At 40.2% G+C, this 20357-nt stretch overlaps 1 protein-coding gene across 6 annotated transcripts in view; it reads left to right on the plus strand.

The window, feature by feature from the left end:
- The window catches only part of zfhx3b (zinc finger homeobox 3b), a 541496-nt gene that overhangs the window by 516843 nt on the left and 4296 nt on the right, over nt 1–20357 (plus strand). For all 6 annotated transcript variants that reach the window (XM_043706688.1, XM_043706690.1, XM_043706687.1 and 3 more), the window contains 2 exons: nt 9683–9803; nt 12379–17844. In XM_043706688.1, coding sequence (XP_043562623.1) covers nt 9683–9803; nt 12379–17844 — 5587 coding nt within the window. The remainder of the gene's footprint in view (nt 1–9682; nt 9804–12378; nt 17845–20357) is intronic.

Consider the following 20357-nt stretch of genomic DNA (forward strand, 5'->3'; position numbering starts at 1 on the left):
TCCCCTCCCCAGTCCTGCTTAAAGGTTCCAACCTGAAATGTCAGCTCCCTGCTCCTCTGATGCTGCTTGACCTGCTGTCTTTTTTCCAGCTCTATATTTATCGACTTAATACATGTATGTACACATATTCATGATTAAATAATCCCTAATTCCAAGGCTGTTCATCTGAAAAAAACTTTAGATTTCTGAAATCTGTATGAAAAAAAATGTTATTTCTTTAAGTACTATGCATAAAGGTATTCTTTTGTCTGTCTTGCTCAAATGCAGGTAATGAAGATGATCATGCTTCATTAAACAGGAGCCCTGTGAGATGACAGCCATTTTGAACTATGTTTGCCAATTAAATCATCCAAATTAAAAGTGACCTTGGGATTTCTCTGTTAGTTGCCAGCTGATAACTAAAGAATCAGTTTTTTTTAATTCTAAGTAAATCAATTCCTAAATGTAAATGAGTGTGGGACAAATACTTTCAAAAAAATGCTTAACCTCTTCCAGTCCAAATCATTTACTAAAATAAGGATATTGTATACTGAATGCCAATTGTGGGAATTGCAGCAGGGGTTTGTTCTATTTATCATTTAATTGATCATTAAGTTTAGTAGTGTGCATAAACCTGCCATGAATTGATTTACAAGAACAGGTTCCTATGTTAGGTCGGTCTACCTAGATTGTAATTCAAGAAATTACATTGCCTTTATAAATACTCCAGCCTTTCATTAAAGTTTGGTGGGACAAGAACTCAGACCTTTTGGCCCAGAGAAAGGCACGCTACTGCTATACCGCAAGACCCCTCCTATTAGTCTCTTCAGTATGTTCATTATCTTTTATTTCAACAAATACAATGATAAGTAACTAAAATAATCTATAGTACAAATGGGGCAAGCCTAATGTGTAGGTTTCATTACTGAATTTAGTTCATAAAGATTTAACAATATAAATATCTCCAATGATACCAGAACAATGAGTTACTGGTGAGGACTTTGCCCACTAGGCAGTAACAGATGGAGATTTGAGGCTCCTATCCGTCTATTTTCTGACCACGACTAGAGCCCGTATAGTCCAAACTGTCAAATTCAGACACTGGTGTATAAGGTTTGCTGCCAACGCTGAAGAATGTCCATTTTCCACTTGAGTGCCTTTTGACTTTCTCTATTCAATAGAAGACTTCTGCTTACTTTCCACTCTGTGAAGTGGTTGTTGTTAGCAGCCTAGCCTATGATACTGTCACCATTGCAGCTTGTAAAGGCTTCTTCAGTGACCACTGAAGTGCAAATAGTGAAAGTATAACTGGGAGGGGGAGCTTTCAAGTCGTGGCATTCACATGTTCATTGCCTTTGGCTACTTCCGGAGACGGACGTCTGCAATTTATGACAAATGATGAAAGAATTTTCCAAACCACTGCTCCTGATCACTATTTGGTGAAACCTCCGAGAAAAAGTACTGGTGGGAATGTTAAATGAGGATTGGGTCAATTATGATCCCATGCATGCTCAAGTAGCTTGCTGAAATCAATCACCTGGGCTCACACAGGAGAAAGGATCATATTAGTGAGGTAGAAAAAAGGCACTAATACCCCTGGTTTCACACTGCAACAACACTTCATCAGGAAAACAGAGAAGGGTATTGAATGGATACTTGCACTGGAGACACAATCCCTTTAAGCATATCATGGAATAATCAGATGGTGTTACATTTTTGTTTCCATCCCATATATCAAAGCTTTAAAATGATTTTGTTCCAAACTTAATAAACTTATTCAAGTTACCAATTTCAGTTCTTGATTTTAATTTAAACAATATCTATGGATAAAGTAAATAAGTTAATATGGTATTTGGCAGATTCATTTGTGTCAGGTAGTTTACAGTTTCTTAATTTCCTGTCAGAAATACAAGCGTAGCAATTTAATTAGATTATTAAAAATGTGCATATGAATTATTTTATATATTGATATCAGTGGGTAAAATTCTGGGTTCACTTTGATAAAAGCCAACTTGAGGATAGACAAGTCCCCCGGGCCTGACGGGATATATCCTAGGATTATGTCGGAAGCAGGAGAGGAAATTGCAGAGCCGTTGGCAATTATCTTTTCGTCTTCACTGTCAACGGGGGTGGTACCAGGGGACTGGAGAATGGCGAATGTTGTGCCCTGTTCAAAAAAGGGAATAGGGATAACCCTGGGAATTACAGGCCAGTTAGTCTTACTTTGGTGCCCCATGGTAGGCTTTTGCGGAAAGTCAGGAGGCATGGGATAGAGGGAAATTTGGCCAGTTGGATAGAAAACTGGCTAATTGGTCGAAGTCAGAGAGTGGTGGTAGATAGTAAATATTCAGCCTGGAGCCCATTTACAAGTTTAGTTCCGCAGGGATCAGTTCTGGGTCCTCTGCTGTTTGTAATTTTTATTAATGACTTGGAAGAGGGAGTCGAAGGGTGGGTCAGTAAATTTGCAAATGATACCAAGATTGGTGGAGTTGTGGATAGTGAGGAGGGCTGTTGTAGGCTGCAAAGAGACTTAGATATGATGCAGAGCTGGGCTGAGGAGTGGCAGATGGAGTTTCACCCTGTCAAGTGTGAGGTTGTCCATTTTGGAAGGACAAATAAGAATGCGGAATACAGAGTTAACGGTAGGGTTCTTAGTAAGGTGGAGGAGTAGAGGGATCTTGGGATCTATGTTCATAGATCTTTGAAAGTTGCCACTCAGGTGGGTAGAGCTTGTAAGAAGGCCTATGGTGTATTAGCGTTCATTAGCAGAAGGACTGAATTCAAGATTCGTGAAGTGATATTGCAGCTGTATAGGACCTTGGTTAGGCCACATTTGGAGTACTGTGTGCAGTTCTGGTCGCCTCACTTTAGGAAAGATGTGGAAGCTTTGGAGAGGGTGCAGAGAAGATTTACCAGGATGTTGCCTGAAATGGAGAATAGGTCGTACGAGGATAGGTTGAGAGTGCTAGGCCTATTCTCATTGGAACGGTGAAGGATGAGGGGTGACTTGATAGAGGTTTATAAGATGATCAGAGGAATAGATAGAGTAGACAGTCAGAAACTTTTTTTCACGGGTACAACAGAGTGTTACAAGTGAACGTAAATTTAAGGTGAAGGGTGGAAGGTAGAGAGGGGATGTCAGGGGTAGGTTCTTTACCCAGAGAGTGGTGGGGGCATGAAATGCGCTGCCTGTGGGAGTGGCAGAGTCAGAATCATTTGCGACCTTCAAGCGGCAATTGGATAGGTACATGAATGGGTGCTTAAACTGGGACAAATGTTCGGCACAACATCGTGGGCCGAAGGGCCTGTTCTGTGCTGTATTGTTCTATGTTCTAATCCATGTTAGATGGATCACATGAGCACCTAAAAAGCAAAATTTTGACTACTGTCCCATTTTAAAATGAGGAGTTAACCTTTGTGTCAACTGTGTCCATTGGAAATGAAATGAAGGTCTTAACGCGGAGTAAACAAATGGACCATATATTGTAAATAAGACTCCAGTATGATTTTAGCTGAGTGGACCAAATCCCTATATAGGGACAAGCCCACAGTGGAAACCTTCGTGGATGGGTTTCAAATTCTGGCTGAGGTGACTGGAAACTGAAAATAAAAAGGTAATCACCTGAGTATTAGGATAATAAATCCATGTCTTTGAAGCAAAAGCAGGCCTTTCAGCTCACCGAGTCTGCTCTGGTTGATCTGTTCATCCTCAACTCAACTTTCCTGCCTTTTCCCCATAACCCTCGATTTCCTTACTGTTAAAGTTCTGTCTATCTCGGCCTTGAATGTGCTTAATAACTGAGCCTTAACAGCCCTCAGTGGTAACAAATTCCACAGATTCACTGCTCGCTCAGAGAAGAAATTTCTCACCTGTCTTAAAAGTGCAACCATTGCTCGGAGATTAGATCCTCTGGTCCTAGACTTTCACACAAAGGAAAACAACCTTTCTGCATTAACTCTGTCAAGTCCCTGAAGAAACCTACATGTTTTAATAAGCATCTCTATGTGAATACAGTTAATTTGTTTACAAGGCAGTTCCGAGTTTGGTCATTACTTTATTTCTAATTTTTTCCCTTGCTCACATAAATTAAGCACATATGACTTTTCATAGTTATTATTGTTATTATTGACTCATTTCTTTGAGTAAATGAAATATTGAAGGAGGGGAACAGCAAAAGCTTCAACAACCAGGTGATAGGAGCTGCTGCTAGAAGTTTTACCCAGGCTACAGGGCCCATAGGACAGTATTTGATTTCCTGAATATTCTTAATGAGTACTGCAAGAGGATGGTGTGCTTTGTAGAATGGTTTCAACACACAAGACCATTCAGCCCTTGAATCTACACTGGCTTTCTGAAAGAGCATATGACTCTATGTCTATGGGACTGCAGCTCATCACTCCTACAGATCTCACTGGCTTATATGTGTTAGTGCAGAGCTTCCCAAATAGAAATATCATCTTTGCTTTACAGATACCCACTACAAGTAATTGCTGTTAACATATTAACGTAGTATGCAATGTGATAAACTTAGTTCAGCAACCACATTTAGTATATCATCTTCTGTTTTCATAATTTTAAAATTATTTAAATTCTCCATTTCAGTCTCAGTTGACAAATGACTGACCAGTCTTTAGATGCTGCTTTACAAAATGGTTAATGATTGCAAAACATCCTCTCTGATTAAAATGCAGAGTAGCAAAAGAACTTGATTATTATTTTTCAACAGTTAATTGAATGAAAGTGAAGGCAAGCACTGTGCAGCCACACTGCTTTCTCTGAACTTAATCACTGATTATGATTAAATAGGTTCTGTGTAATAACAGAGTTGATGAATTTTTGTCTATTCTTGCTGTCATTCACACATGATTGGCTTTCACCTTTCAAGTACAAAAGTCATTTTTTGCATTATGGCAGCTAAAGCTTACATTCTAATACCAATATTTCAGTAGAATATCCAAATATTATTTGGCCAACTTGTTTTCATTTGCAGTTATGCAGTTTGAAAGACTATTATTATTCAACGAATCTTTGAGTAGTTGCGCCTGGAGAGGTTATCTTACTTATTAATTTAGACTAGGAAACCTACCTTCTGTATGTTTACTAGTTTAAGCAGTTAATGACTTCTGTATTTCAGAATTCTGTATTTTATAACGATGTAAATAAGTGTTGAAGAAGTTTAATTTTGCACAAATGCTTCTTCCTTGACATTAAACATTCCTTAGAACTAGTAAAATTGCTGATACAACAGATCCATCCTTCTTTGTCACAATATCATTGTATATGCTGTTATAATTTTGTTAGTGATATCTGACTGAAAGTAATCAATACACAGTCAACCTGAGGAATTCAGATTTACTAAGCAGATATGTGAATCACATCACAATAATGAGAACCCCTTGCCTCCCACTGTGCATTTGAGAATGAAGGGTATTGACTCTGAAAAAAGTTATTAAATGCCCTGTGGTGTGGTTTCTAACCCCTAAATTTGCCACATATTTCACCTGTTGATAATGAGTGTTGTTTCTATTGGTTATTTACAAGTGGAGCACAATGCCAGTATATTGGTGAACATAACACACATCCCTGTTGATTAGCTTATGGAGAAGCTAATAATGTGAAGATTATTTGTTTACTTTTAATATAATTAAAAAGACTTACATTTATATAGTACCTTCAATGACCACAGCGCAATTGAAAATGTTTTATAGTCAATGAAGAATTAACTTCAAAGTGAAATCACTGTTGTAATGTAACAAAATTATAAAGTGTAATGGTTTCAAGTAGGATAAAATAAACTAAATATGGTTTTTCAAAAGTAGCTGTTGACTACAGGCTAATTATTAATTGAAGGAAGATAACCTTTGTACAGCAACCTGCACCAATTTCTGACTATAACCTAAATACTATAAATGCCAATGATATTTATAGGCCATAGTTAACTTCACCTAACTTGGAAGCACAATTTCCAGAAACGGTTGCATTGACAGACATATGACAAATATAATGATCAGAGCAAGCTCAGCATTTGCCTGTTTATGGAAGAGACTGTGGAGGAAAACAGAACATCAAAGTGCAACTAAAAATTTGTTGTATACAAATCTGGGATTATATCAACAAGCCCATATGTAAGACATGACTATGTATTGCAGGCGTACCAAGCAGTTGGTTAGGCTGCACCTGAGATGCATTTACAACATTGTGAACATTATATGGAAGGACAAAGTATCCAAGTTAGGCAGACATATCTGAAATTAATGCACTTACAGCAAGAGAACAACTCAAGTGGAGTGGAACTATAGTCTGTATCATAAATGATAATATCACTAAAGTAGTCATGTATTCGCAACTTGGACACCATCTGTGAGATAGGCTGAGGTAATGAGTTCAAATATACCTTGAAGGTGAATCTCAGGTAATGTAGCAAGCCCTCCAGAGACTGGGAGAAAACATAGACAAAACTATCTGGGAAATTATCTCAAGTAGTTAGTTTCTTTGTTTCCTTTGACAGCAATGAATAGGGGCAATAATGAACATAGGGCAAGTTAGAAAGCCATATTCATCTTGGCTTGCTCTATGGAAAGTCATCCAAGTCTGCAGGTGGGCTCTACAGCGACATTAGAATTAATAATAAATGACTCTGAATGCACAAAACTTTTGATGCCAAAGGGAAATTGACAACAATTTTACACATTTTAGCAGATTGCTTATTGTCACCTATGTAAAACAAGAGTGATTCCTCAACCATAAAAAATTTATTTTTAAAACTTAAGCAGATACCAAATATGGCACATTACTCCTGTTGAAAAGATGACAAACCAACATTTGTGTGAAGCCAAGTCTTGCAGACTAGCATGACTTTCCATAGTGCAAGCAAAGATGAATATGACTTTCTAACTTGCCCTATGTCCATTATTGCCTGTATTCTTTGCTGTTCAAAGGAAGCAAAGAAACTACTTCCCTTCAACAACTTGCCCACCACCGACGTCTGGCTCACTGGTCTATAGTAAGGACAAGACAGGGAACTATAGACCAGTGAGCCTGACGTCAGTGGTGGGCAAGTTGTTTGAGGGAATCCTGAGGAACAGGATTTACATGTATTTGGAAAGGCAAGGACTGATTAGGCATAGTCAACATGGCCATGTGCATGGGAAATCATGTCTCACAAACTTGATTGAGCTTTTTGAGGAGGTAACAAAGAGGATTGATGAGGGCAGAGCGGTAGATTTGATCTATATGGACTTCAGTAAGGCGTTCAACAAGGTTCCCCATGGGAGACTGATTAGCAAGGTTAGATCTCACGAAATACAGGGAGAACTAGCCATTTGGATACAGAACTGGCTGAAAGGTAGAAGACAGGGGGTGGTGGTGGAAGGTTGTTTTTCAGACTGGAGGCCTGTGACCAGTGGAGTGCTGGGATTGGTGCTGGGTCCTCTACTTTTTGTCATTTACATAAATGATTTGGATGCGAGCATAAGAGGTACAGTTAGTAAGTTTGCAGAGGACACCAAAATTGGAGATGTAGTGGATAGCGAAGAGGGTTACCTCAGATTACAACAGGATCTTGACCAGATGGGCCAATAGACTGAGAAGTGGCAGATGGAGTTTAATTCAGATAAATGCGAGGTGCTGCATTTTGGGAAAGCAAATCTTAGCAGGACGTATGCGCTTAATTAGATTAGATTAGATTACTTACAGTGTGGAAACAGGCCCTTCGGCCCAAAAAGTCCACACCGAAGCGCAACCCACCCATACCCCTACATTTACCCCTTACCTAACACTACGGGCAATTTGGCATGGCCAATTCACCTGACCTGCACATCTTTGGACTGTGGGAGGAAACCGGAGCACCCGGAGGAAACCCACGCAGACACGGGGAGAACGTGCAAACTCCACACAGTCAGTCGCCTGAGGCAGGAATTGAACCCGGGTCAATGGTAAGGTCCTTGGGAGTGTTGCTGAACAAAGAGACCTTGGAGTGCAGGTTCATAGCTCCTTGAAAGTGGAGTCGCAGTTAGATAGGATAGTGAAGAAGGCGTTTGGTATGCTTTCCTTTATTGGTCAGAGTATTGAGTACAGGAGTTGGGAGGTCATGTTGCGGCTGTACAGGACATTGGTTAGGCCACTGTTGGAATATTGCGTGCAATTCTGGGGTGGCACAGTGGCTCAGTGGTTCGGACAGCTGCCTCACAGCACCATGGTCCCAGGTTCAATCTAGCCTCAGACTAGAATGTGTGGAGGTTGCACATTCTCCCCATGTCTGCGTGGGTTTCCTCCCACAGTCCAAAGATGTGAAGGCCATGCTAAATTGCCCTTAGTGTTAGGTGAAGGGGTAAATGTAGAGGAATGGGTCTGGGTGGGTTGCACTTCGGCGGGTCGGTGTGGACTTATTGGGCCGAAGGGCCTGTTTCCACACTGTAGGCAACCTAATCTAATCTAATCTATCAGAAAGATGTTGTGAAACTTGAAAGGATTCAGAAAAGATTTACAAGGATGTTGCCAGGGTTGGAGGATTTGAGCTATAGGGAGAGGCTGAACAGGCTGGGGCTGTTTTCCCTGGAGCGTTGGAGGCTGAGGGGTGACCTTGTAGATGTTTACAAAATTGTGAGGGGCATAGATAGGGTAAATAGGCAAAGTCTTTTCCCTGGGGTCGGGGAGTCCACAACTAGAGTGCATAGGTTTAGGGTGAGGGGGAAAAGATGTAAAAGGGATCTACAGGGCAACTTTTTCACACAGAGGGTGGTACGTGGATGGAATGAGCTGCCAGAGGAAGTGGTGGAGGCTGGTACAATTGCAACATTTAAGAGGCATTTGGATGGGTATATGAATAGGAAGGGTTTGGAGGGATATGGGCCGGGTGCTGGCAGGTGGGACTAGATTGGATTAGGGTATCTGGTCGGCATGGACGGGTTGGACAGAAGAGTCTGTTTCCATGTTGTACATCTCTATGATTCTATGAACCTGTGTAAAGCCAAGCATGGATTGTAATGTTCTGCAATCTGAAGAAGAAAGGGAAGGTCTAGGTTGGTGGGGCTGGAGGAGGCAGGTGGGAACTGGGTAGAGAATGTGGTGGGAATATTGAATGGTATTATAAAGAGGATGAGTATATAGGACACCACATTAAAAGCTTCGAAGTATCAAAGAAAAATATTCAGAAGGCAAGAACCAGATCATCGAGGGGCAAAACTACTGAGAATTCTCAGTCTGCAAAGCAAATAAAAGGAATTAATTGAACAGTGAGAAATTTTAATGTAATTAAGAGATGAAATTGAAAACTATTAATGTATTTAGCTTAACAGAATATTCAAGTTAGAGGAAAATTGTGTCTAATTTGTTTTCAGTCAAGCTCTCTTGTTTATAAGTTATGTATAATAATTTATGTTATATTTAAGAAGGATTGATTTAATAGCAACCTTTCTGAAGTCAGGTAGCACTTTCAACTAGTCTTTTATAACTAGTTATAGCACAGGACTTTGAATACGTGATAAAATCATTGTCAGTAATTAGAATATGAATTTTAGGAAAACATAACTAATGAAGTCTAGTGCAGGTCTTCCGTGTTGTTTAGATCTTTTTGTCTCCATAGAAACTTGTATTCTTGGCACATTATTTCAAAAATAATGTTACTGAGCTAACAACGTACTGCTGAAACCAGATTGAACAAATAAGATCTTTCTTCCTAACAATTAAAGTTCTTCTGTATAGGTAACCACACCAGAGATGATGATGCCAAGCACCATGTTTCTTCCTACAACTGTTCCAGAGAGAGAAAGCCATGCAGTGACTGCAACAAGTTCCAATGCAGAGGACTCCACAAAACTACAAGGTATGTTGGATGATAGCAGCTGCATGGGAACCTGCTCCATTTCAAATTGCACTGCCGGGTACATATCATTCTGTAGCTTGTATTGTCATTGTATTCACACAAATCAAGCTATAGAATGGAACAACTGTGCATTTTCAGAAGAAAAAGATTAAATGCCGTAAATTGAATTAATTGTTTATTATTAATGTTTAATGGCTCTACATTAACCATTGCTCATTTGCCTGCAGCAAGTAAGTATCATCTCATTATCAGCCAAGCTGTGTCCGTCACTTGTATATTAGGCAACATTACAAGCAAATAACCCAAAATTAATAACTAGTCTACACATTAATTTCTGAACATCCTGGTTTAGATCCCTTTCTAAGAACAATCCCAAGTAAACCAGGACCAAATCTCAGTGTTTATTTTCACTTTCACCTTGGGACACTGTTAGGTTGATATGTAGCAACAGAAATTGCTGGATGAACTCAGGTCTGGCAACATTTGTGGGGAGAGAGAAACGAAGTTCTGTTTCGAGTCTGATCTGACTATTCTTCAGAAGCCAGCTCTAAAGAAGAGTCATATCAGATTTGAAATGTTAGTTGTTTCTCCACAGATGCTGCCATAACTGCTCAATTACTGCAGCACTTTTTTTGTATTTCAGATCTCCAGCATCTATAGTACTTGCTTTTATTTTGTGTCACTTGTACCCTGACAAATGCTCTAATCTTGGATTCCTCTGGGGCAACATTGCAAAATGAAAATGTCCAGATATTAGATGGATCATTGCTGTGTAGAATGTGTTCTTAGCCAATCAAATATTGATTGTGTCCCAAAACTTAGTCAGAGTAGAGAAAATTTATGCATGATTTATGTTGGCTTTCTGCTCCTGTATTGCTCTTTTAACACTATAGTCCAAAAGTTACAATTACTCCCACAATAACAAAGAGTTATGAGTGTTTCATATGAGTTAGTTTGTCCTGCTTTAGATTTTGTGCATCCAAAAAGTGAGGCTTGTTCTTTCCACTGGCAATTATTTAAGGATTTGAGGGCAAATGAGTTAACTGACAACTTGTTCCACTGGTCAATACCGTAAAAGTTAATGTAGAGCCTTATGTCTGTTTATCAGTGTGAACCCCATAATCTGTACTTTCTTTAAGGTCAGATTGTGTCTTCAAAGATTTCTGTAAGCCTCAGCATTCCAGCACCTTTGATTTCAACATTATCTGAATTTTACAGTTCAGTTCAGTTATTTTGTTCTGACACCTTCATTCTAGAAAGGGCACATTCATTTTATAATGTGCCCACTTAACTCTTACACTACAGAATATGCCTTTTTTTAATTTCTGCAACTCCTATTCCACGGAAATGGCATTTGGTTTATTTTATTGTAATTGAATTCAGACTGCAGGAAGTGAACCTCAATGGCAATACAAAATGAAATAATCAGCCAGCAATTCTGAATTTGAACATCAAAGTATTTTGTAGAATTAGTTGTACTTATTGAAATTTTATCCCTTAATGTGGGAAATGAAGTAGATATTTCTTTAAATTTATTAGAATGAGGGCTGCCTGATTTGTGTTCATCCAGGCTTGTTATTCCATCAGAATCTACCTTTGGCAAATGTCAGATTATGGAGTCACCACTGTTTTAAAAATGTTTTTCCTGATGGGTATTGATTCAGGCTGCTTTAAAAAAGTGGCAGGTTCTCATTAGCAATTAATATTATTATTTGCACCTAATACTCCATTAAATACATCATTGCCAATTGCAAAAACCAAACTGTGCTTCAAAACTAGCTGGATATCCAATTCACTACTTTCTAGCACAGTGGCAAACTAAAATGAATTTTAAAGTACTGTAAATACTTATGTAATGAAATGTATGGTATTGAAGTCCAGAATGCGGGTGTATACAAGTCTGAATGCAATATAGTGCAAATAATGCAATATAATGCAAATTAGTGGGCGGCACGGTGGCACAGTGGTTAGCACTGCTGCCTCACAGCGCCTGAGACCCGGGTTCAATTCCCGACTCAAGCGACTGACTGTGTGGAGTTTGCACATTCTCCCCGTGTCTGTGTGGGTTTCCTCTGGGTGCTCCGGTTTCCTCCCACAGTCCAAAGATGTGCAGGTCAGGTGAATTGGCCATGCTAAATTGCCCGTAGTGTTAGGTAAGGGGTAAATGTAGGGGCATGGGTGGATTGCGCTTCGGCGGGGCGGTGTGGACTTGTTGGGCGGAAGGGCCTGTTTCCACACTGTAAGTAATCTAAATCTATAATAGAAACATCATTACCTCACACCTATGGCACTAGTTATTGGTTCAGGGCAAGAAAAGCAAACACTAGTAAATTATATCAATTTGATCTGTTTCTAAAATCATTCAACTCAAATTACCAGAAAACATTTAAGGTGCTTAAATAAAGTGGTAACTTATTGTATCTTGGTATTCAGAGGTACAATGCACAACTGGTATTGTAAATCTAAACTTTTATTTAATATGACAAGTCTTTTATCAGTAAAAACAAATTAGAAGTGGGACTTATAAGAATTTACACTACCCACTGATAGTTCTCATTAAATTTGTTTTCATTAGAAACATCAGATCCACCAGAAAAGAGCAGTGTACCTTCGGAAAATACAGAGCGTAGCATGGAACCAAAGTCTTCTATTGACCAGAATTTAGTGAAGGATGATGCTGGGTTCCTGTGTTGGAAGAAAGGATGTAACCAGTTGTTTAAGACTTCCACTGCACTTCAGGCCCATTTCAATGAGATTCACGCAAAAAGGCCCCAACTACCTGTATCAGATCGTCATGTCTACAAATACCGCTGTAATCAGTGTAGCCTAGCCTTCAAGACCATTGAGAAACTGCAACTGCACTCTCAGTATCATGTAATTAGAGCTGCCACTATGTGCAGTTTGTGCCAGCGCAGCTTCCGTACTTTTCAAGCCTTGAAAAAGCACCTTGAGACAAGCCACCTGGAACTGAGTGAAAGTGACATCCAGCAACTTTATAGTGGACTTGCAATCAATGGTGATGTTATAGCCCTAGGTGATGCATCTCTGAGTGAAGATCCAACTCTTGGAGCAGATGAAGATAAAGATGAGGAAAGTGATTCAGATGAGAAGCAGAGCCCTGTTGGAAGTGACTCTGGATCTGTTCAAGAAGATTCTGGCTCTGAGCCAAAACGGGCCCTGCCATTTAGGAAAGGTCCTAATTTCACAATGGAGAAATTTTTGGATCCCTCTCGTCCCTATAAGTGCACAGTCTGTAAGGAGTCATTTACGCAAAAGAACATCTTGCTTGTCCATTACAATTCTGTGTCTCACCTGCACAAGCTGAAAAGGGCACTTCAGGAATCTGCTACTGGTCAATCTGAACCAACAAGCAGCCCAGATAACAAACCTTTCAAGTGTAATACATGTAATGTGGCCTACAGCCAAAGCTCAACCCTAGAGATCCATATGAGATCAGTGTTACACCAGACCAAAGCACGAGCAGCAAAGTTAGAAGCTGCTAGTAGCAGTGGAGGTGCTGGTGGCACCATTAGTAGCAGTAATGCCACTTTAGGATTGTCAACATCTAGTCCAAGCCCAAGTGGTAATAGCAATGGTAATGCTGATGTTAGTTTAAGTGGCAGTGGATGTGGAGTTACATATAGTGCTACCTGTAGCTTGGGTTTAATGAGTGGAAGCCAGATCATTGCTGATTCCATTGGAACATCTACAGTTAGCAACTCTGTTGCAACGAGCATTGCCACATCGTTAGAACAGAAAGATGCCAGCAAGAGAAAAATAGTTGATATGATCACTTCTCGACAACCACAGCAGCAGCAGCAGCAGGTGCAGACATTGGCTCATGTTCAAGCCCAGGCCCAGGCCCAGGCCCAGGCCCAGGCTCAGGCTCAGGCTCAAGTCCAGGCTCAGCTACAACAAGAACTTCAGCAAGCTGCTCTCTTCCAGCCCCAGCTCTTCAATCCAGCCTTACTCCCCCATTTCCCCATGACCACTGAGGCTCTACTGCAGCTCCAGCAACAGCAGCTATTATTCCCTTTCTATATTCCTGGAACAGAGTTCCAGCTGAACCCAGAAATCAATGTACCAGCGAGCAGTGCTACATTAACAATACCGGGGACAAATACTTCACTTGAAGATGTGAAACCCCACAGTCAAAACCTACAGCACCAAATGATTCAGCCGCAAGGGCAGCACTCCTCTCTAACACAGCAACATACTAGTTTGCTCCAACAAAGCCAACAGCTGGACAAGAAGCCAAAAGCAGTTCTAAAAGACAAAGACAAGGATGGGCAGAAAGACAAAGAAAGTTACGAGAAATCTGATGAAGGGTTGATGTCAAAGGAAATTTCCATCGAGGCACATAAATCCAAAGAAAGGAAAGACCAAACAGCATATAGTGGTAGTGAATCTTCTCTGCTCCCTCCTCGCATTCCCTCTGATGCTCGGGGTAATGCCACCAAAGCCTTGCTTGAAAATTTTGGGTTTGAACTTGTCATTCAGTACAATGAAAATAAACAAAAAGTTCAGAAGAAAAGTAAAAACGGCTTGAGTGATAATCTGGATAAGTTGGAGTGTGATACATGTGGAAAATTATTCTCTAATATATTAATCCTAAAGAGCCATCAAGAGCATGTGCATCAGCAGTTTTTGCCATTTGAGGAGCTTGAGCAGTTTGCCAAACAGTACAGAGACAACTATGATAAACTGTATCCCCTGAGGCCACAAACACCGGAACCCCCTCCGCCACCTCCACCCCCTCCTCCGCCACCACCCCCACCCCCTCCGCCTGCACCACCTCAGTCATCTCCTGCTCAGAATCTTACATCGACTGCGCCACCTCACACACCACCTGCTATTTCAACATCACAACCTTCTGTCTCAATTTCTCAACTCTCTATGCCAATGGACTTGCCTATTTTTTCACCTCTTCTGATGCAGTCAATGCCTTTACAGTCTTTACCCCCTCAGATACCCTCCCAGCTAACACCGGTGGACCCAAAACCTGCAGATCTGGCTCAGCTTTATCAGCAGCAGCTCAACCCGAACCTACTTCAGCAACAGCAAAACAAACGGCCACGGACACGCATCACTGATGAACAGCTCAAAATCCTCAGAGGGTACTTTGATATAAATAATTCACCAAATGAAGACCAAATCAAAGAAATGTCTGACAAGTCAGGGTTGCCACAGAAAGTAATAAAGCACTGGTTCCGAAATACATTGTTTAAAGAACGACAGCGCAACAAAGACTCCCCATACAATTTCAACAATCCTCCTGTTACATCACTTGAAGACCTTAAGGCAGATTCGAAGCCTCCCTCTCCAGAACCTGCAAGGGCTGAGTATTACAGAAGCAATCGATCAACCAGGACAAGATTTACTGACTATCAGCTGCGTGTCTTGCAGGATTTCTTTGATGCGAACGCTTATCCAAAAGATGACGAATTTGAGCAGCTTTCTAATTTGCTGAACCTTCCGACCCGTGTGATTGTTGTCTGGTTTCAAAATGCACGACAGAAGGCACGCAAGAATTATGAAAACCAAGGTGAAGGAAAGGAAGGTGAACGCCGTGAGCTGTCAAACGATCGTTACATCCGTACGAGTAATTTGAATTACCAATGTAAGAAATGCAGTTTGGTATTTCAGCGTATCTTTGACCTCATTAAACACCAAAAAAAACTGTGCTATAAAGATGAAGATGATGATGGTCAGTATGACAGTCAGACAGAGGACTCCATGGATGCATCTGAGCTGTCAGGGCCCTCTGCTTCATCTTGCAGCACTCCTATGACCTCAGCTGTCTGTGGTTCATCTTCAGTGGCAACAGCAAGTGTAACGTCTGGAAATATGCCTTGCACCTCTAGCGAGAAAGAGGAAGGCCTCTGTAACCCAGAGTTATCTGATGAGAAGCCAAAGCAGCCTGAATCTCCTGATACACAGCAGCAGCATTCACAAGAGAAGCTGTTACAACCAAAACCTGAGGCACAGCCGCAGCAACCAGATCAGAAAACGCAGGGAACACAGCAGAAGGCTCCACAGCTCTCATCCCCTCCACAGTCACAGCAGCAGTGCTCTGTACCCCAAGCCATCCCTAGCCCATCTCAGCTTCCTCATGTTTCTTTAAATCCACTTCACACTTCAACACCACAACAGCTTGGAAGCCTACCTCCACAGATGATTCATTACCAGTGTGATCAGTGCAAACTGGCATTTCCTACCTTCGACCTTTGGCAGGAACATCAACAGCTTCATTTTCTATCTGCACAAAATCAATTTGTGCATCCCCAGTTCTTAGATCGCCCAATAGAAATGCCCTTCATGCTTTTTGACCCCACTAACCCTCTGCTAGCCAGTCAGATACTTTCTGGAACTCTACCTCAGATCCCAGCAAGCTCTGCTTCTTCACCTTCTACACCAAATTCCGCTATGAACACACTAAAAAGAAAACTGGAAGAAAAAGCAAGCGTTAGCCCCGGAGATAATGATAGTGGAAACAATGGCGACGAACCTCAGAGAGATAAGCGTTTAAGGACAACTATCACCCCAGAACAGTTGGAAATCCTCTATCAGAAGTACCTACTTGATTCAAATCCAACCCGGAAAATGTTGGACCACATTGCACATGAAGTCGGCCTCAAAAAACGTGTTGTTCAAGTTTGGTTCCAGAATACCCGTGCTAGGGAGAGAAAAGGTCAATTTAGGGCTGTTGGTCCTGCACAAGCTCATAGACGCTGTCCATTCTGCAGAGCCCTTTTTAAAGCTAAGACAGCACTAGAAGCCCACATCCGATCACGCCACTGGCATGAAGCTAAACGTGCTGGGTACAGCTTGATCATGTCCTCTGTTTTGTCAAGTGATACTGATGGAGGAAATCTATTAAAGGTAGATTCAACAGATTGCACCAGTTTTGCCCAGCTTTCATCAATAAACAGTGACAGTCAGTCTGCTACTCTTTCACCGGTGAACAAAAGTGGAGAATTTTCACCCAAAGCTCTTCTTAGTCCATCATCTATCAAAATGGAGGGACTTGAAGACTTTGATGGTCCTACAATTTCTTCAGTGAACTTGGGATATGACCAAACTAGGCTTGATAATGATGATTGTTCCTCAGTCAACACAGCAATTACTGACACTACAACTGGAGATGAGGCGAATGCAGACAATGACAGTGCAACAGGAATGTTAGTTGATTCAAAACCAATCCTTTATCAAGCAGAGGGTCTTCAGAAGATTGTGCAATCAACAATACAAGATAATGAAGACAGGATATCATCTGGCTTAGTCAGTCCATCACCTAGTTATTATGCTAAGGAGTTGGAAAATGATTGTACTGTTGATTACAGTGAAACGTCAAGCCTTGCTGATCCCTCTTCACCTTGCCCTGGTGGAAGCAATACATTGACAAGGTCAATAGACAATGAACGTCCAGGCCAAAAACGCTTCCGCACTCAGATGACGAATCTCCAACTAAAGCTGCTGAAATCTTGCTTTAATGATTATCGAACGCCAACCATGTTGGAATGTGAGGTTTTGGGAAATGAAATAGGGTTGCCAAAACGAGTTGTTCAAGTTTGGTTCCAGAATGCTAGGGCAAAGGAGAAGAAATCTAAGCTGAACATGGCAAAACACTTTGGTATCAATCAGACTACTTATGAAGGACCCAAATCAGAGTGCACTTTGTGTGGCATCAAGTATAGTGCCCGGCTATCTGTGCGAGACCACATTTTCTCCCAGCAACATATCTCCAAAGTGAAGGAGACTATTGGAAGTCAGCTAGATAAAGAAGTTGAATACATTGACCCGGCTACAGTCCGTCGGCTCATGGCACAACAAGAACTAGACCGTATTAAGAAAGCTAATGAGGTTCTTGGTTTAACATCACAGCAGCAAACACTTCAGCAGCAAGGCTTGTTTGAAAATCCACCAGTACAAGCTCTTAATCTTCCTACTGCCTACCCAACATTGCCAGGGATTTCACCTGTATTACTGCCAGGTGTGGGCAGTCCTTCATCTTTACCTGGCTTTACTTCATCTAACACAGGTGGGTAGCATTACTGGTTTAAGTTTACATAGCATGGATTTTTTTTTTTGGTAGATTTCAATCTGATATTTGCCTACCATACAAATTTAACTTGTATCACCTGGAGTCAAATCTAGCCCAACAGATAGGATGAAGGTGTCCTGTCTTTGAAGCCTGCTACAACTAGCTTAAAACAGATTGCAGAAGATGTAATCTCAAGGCAATAAACTGATACAAGTTTGATTCTTTTTTGCAATCTTGCTCTGGAAGGCACCAAGAATAGAGTGGAGAGTGGAAGACTAAGTATTGTGAGATGCTTTTCTGAAGTTGGAGTAAAGGGGTTTTGTTTGGGCAACCAATCCTGACCTGCAGTGCTTTATCCACTCTATGCAAAATTGGAAGTGTCCCTTCCATGCATATTGCCCTTTCACTTTTACCATGCATATATATAATAAAACAGAACCATAAAGAAATTTGGTTATCATCCTGAAATGGAAACCTCATTGATCAAATAATCTCTCCAGCATGTAAATTGATAGTAACGGACTTGCTGACAGGGTTTTGTGACATCAGCAATTAATCTAACCCATAGATTACTTTATGATGTAGTGACTCTGGTACAGACTTAACATAAATCTATGTTTATTAATTTAATAATAGCAGGATATTTGACATGCTTTGTACAGGATCATGTCTACAGGATCTACAATTTTAAAACATATCAATGACATTAAAAATGTCACTTTAAATGGAACAGGCTGTAAAGAAGAAAGTATTTTGATATAATGTTACTCATTTTTTTCTATTAATAGAATCAAATGTTGTTATTACACTAAATAATGTTTTAATAAAATATTGCACTAATAACTCATTATCAGTTCTGATTTTCGTTGGTCCTTTAAAGTCAATGGAACTTGTTGCTGTTTCAATTGCGGCACTGTATATGGTACTGTTATATAGATTCTGAAATAAGAGTAAGATTTGTTTTTAGTTATAAATAGATCTTTGGACCTTAAATATATCCTGCGAAAGACTTCCTTTATTTTATTAGTGTGTCTCTGTGCCCAATATTGCATGAAAGAAGCAGAAACAAACTTCTTAGTATCTTATCTGAAAGAAGAGAAAAGTAGAAGAAATTAAGGTTCAAAAACCTTATGCCAAATACAGCAAAATGAGAATAATACCTGTATGGAATCCAACCTTTTTTTAAGGTTCAGATAATTAATTCTGAGTATACGACAGGGATTTCATCACACCACTATGTTCGTAAAAATGTCATAGATGTTCAGGAGTACAAATTAGAACAATGGAATTCTTAAGTTTTTTACTAAAGAGAGTATGGAACTGAATAAACAGATTGTGTTTAAAATCTTCACATACTTTAACATTATTCATGCCAAGACACCCATATGAAACCAGTCTATTTTTTTTGAGATCCAGCTACATGTCCCTTTGCAACAAAACCAAATTGTACTATTTTTTTACAAATTGCATTTAAGTGGATTTTACTGCTCATCAGGCTTGCATAGATGTCAATTTTAGTCCACCACGTTGCTAAGTTACATTCCTAATGTCCAATGATCTATAACAGGCACAGTTTTTCCACTATCAGTGAGATGTGAATACATATTCCACATGTGTTAGAAAGCTTCATTTTGTAGTCCTGACCCACATTTTTATCAGCTTGTTACTTGCTTGGAAAACTCTGCTGTTTAACACAGCAAAATATCCAAAATTAGTAGTTCTTCAGTGATCTAAATTATTCTCTTACCATTGAAGCAGTTTCAAAAATGTGAATTAATGATATGGCAATTGTTTAAAATTAGGGCTCTAATTTATTATTTTGCTCCTATTTTTACCTCTTAATGGAGGAACAGGGGTGACATTCATATTGATATTGCAGGTTATCTAATGCTTGACACACAGGTAATGCTGCATAGTATTCCCCATTAAGACAAACAGTGTAGCTCAGTTGGACCCTGTTTTTACCTATAATCTTGCTTCGGTAAGAACGAGGTCCAACTGAGCTATGATGTTTGTCATGAGATGGTGATAGGTAATGTAATTATAGTCCTGCCAGACCATAGGGTTACTGACTCATCAGAGAGAGAGAGAGAGACAACTGGAGACAGTTTAACTTCCGGGTCACCAAATTCACAGGCAAGGGGAGAGGTTGAGAAGGAGAGTCCTCTGTGGTAACCTCAGCTAGTGCTGAACCCATTGAAACCATGCTGTTGGCATCACGCACCAGCCATCCAGCCAACTGAGCTCACCAAACACCTTGAGGAGCAGAGCTCTGGTTTGGTGGAGAACATGTCACCATATGATCTGTTTGGAATTCCAAACCAGTTCATTTAATTTGATTGCTCCAGTATTCCCTAACCTGTACATTAACAATTAAAAATAAATTAAAGTTTTTCAACAAGTGATTATAAACACAACTTTGAACTTTGTTTCAAACAGCTTAGTCATGTTGATTAGTCATAACATGTCCAGTTACTTTGAGGTACTGAACACTCTGTTTAGTAAAGCTC

The sequence above is a fragment of the Chiloscyllium plagiosum genome, chromosome 17 (genome assembly GCF_004010195.1).
Source record: "Chiloscyllium plagiosum isolate BGI_BamShark_2017 chromosome 17, ASM401019v2, whole genome shotgun sequence".
NCBI classification, from domain to species: domain Eukaryota; kingdom Metazoa; phylum Chordata; class Chondrichthyes; order Orectolobiformes; family Hemiscylliidae; genus Chiloscyllium; species Chiloscyllium plagiosum.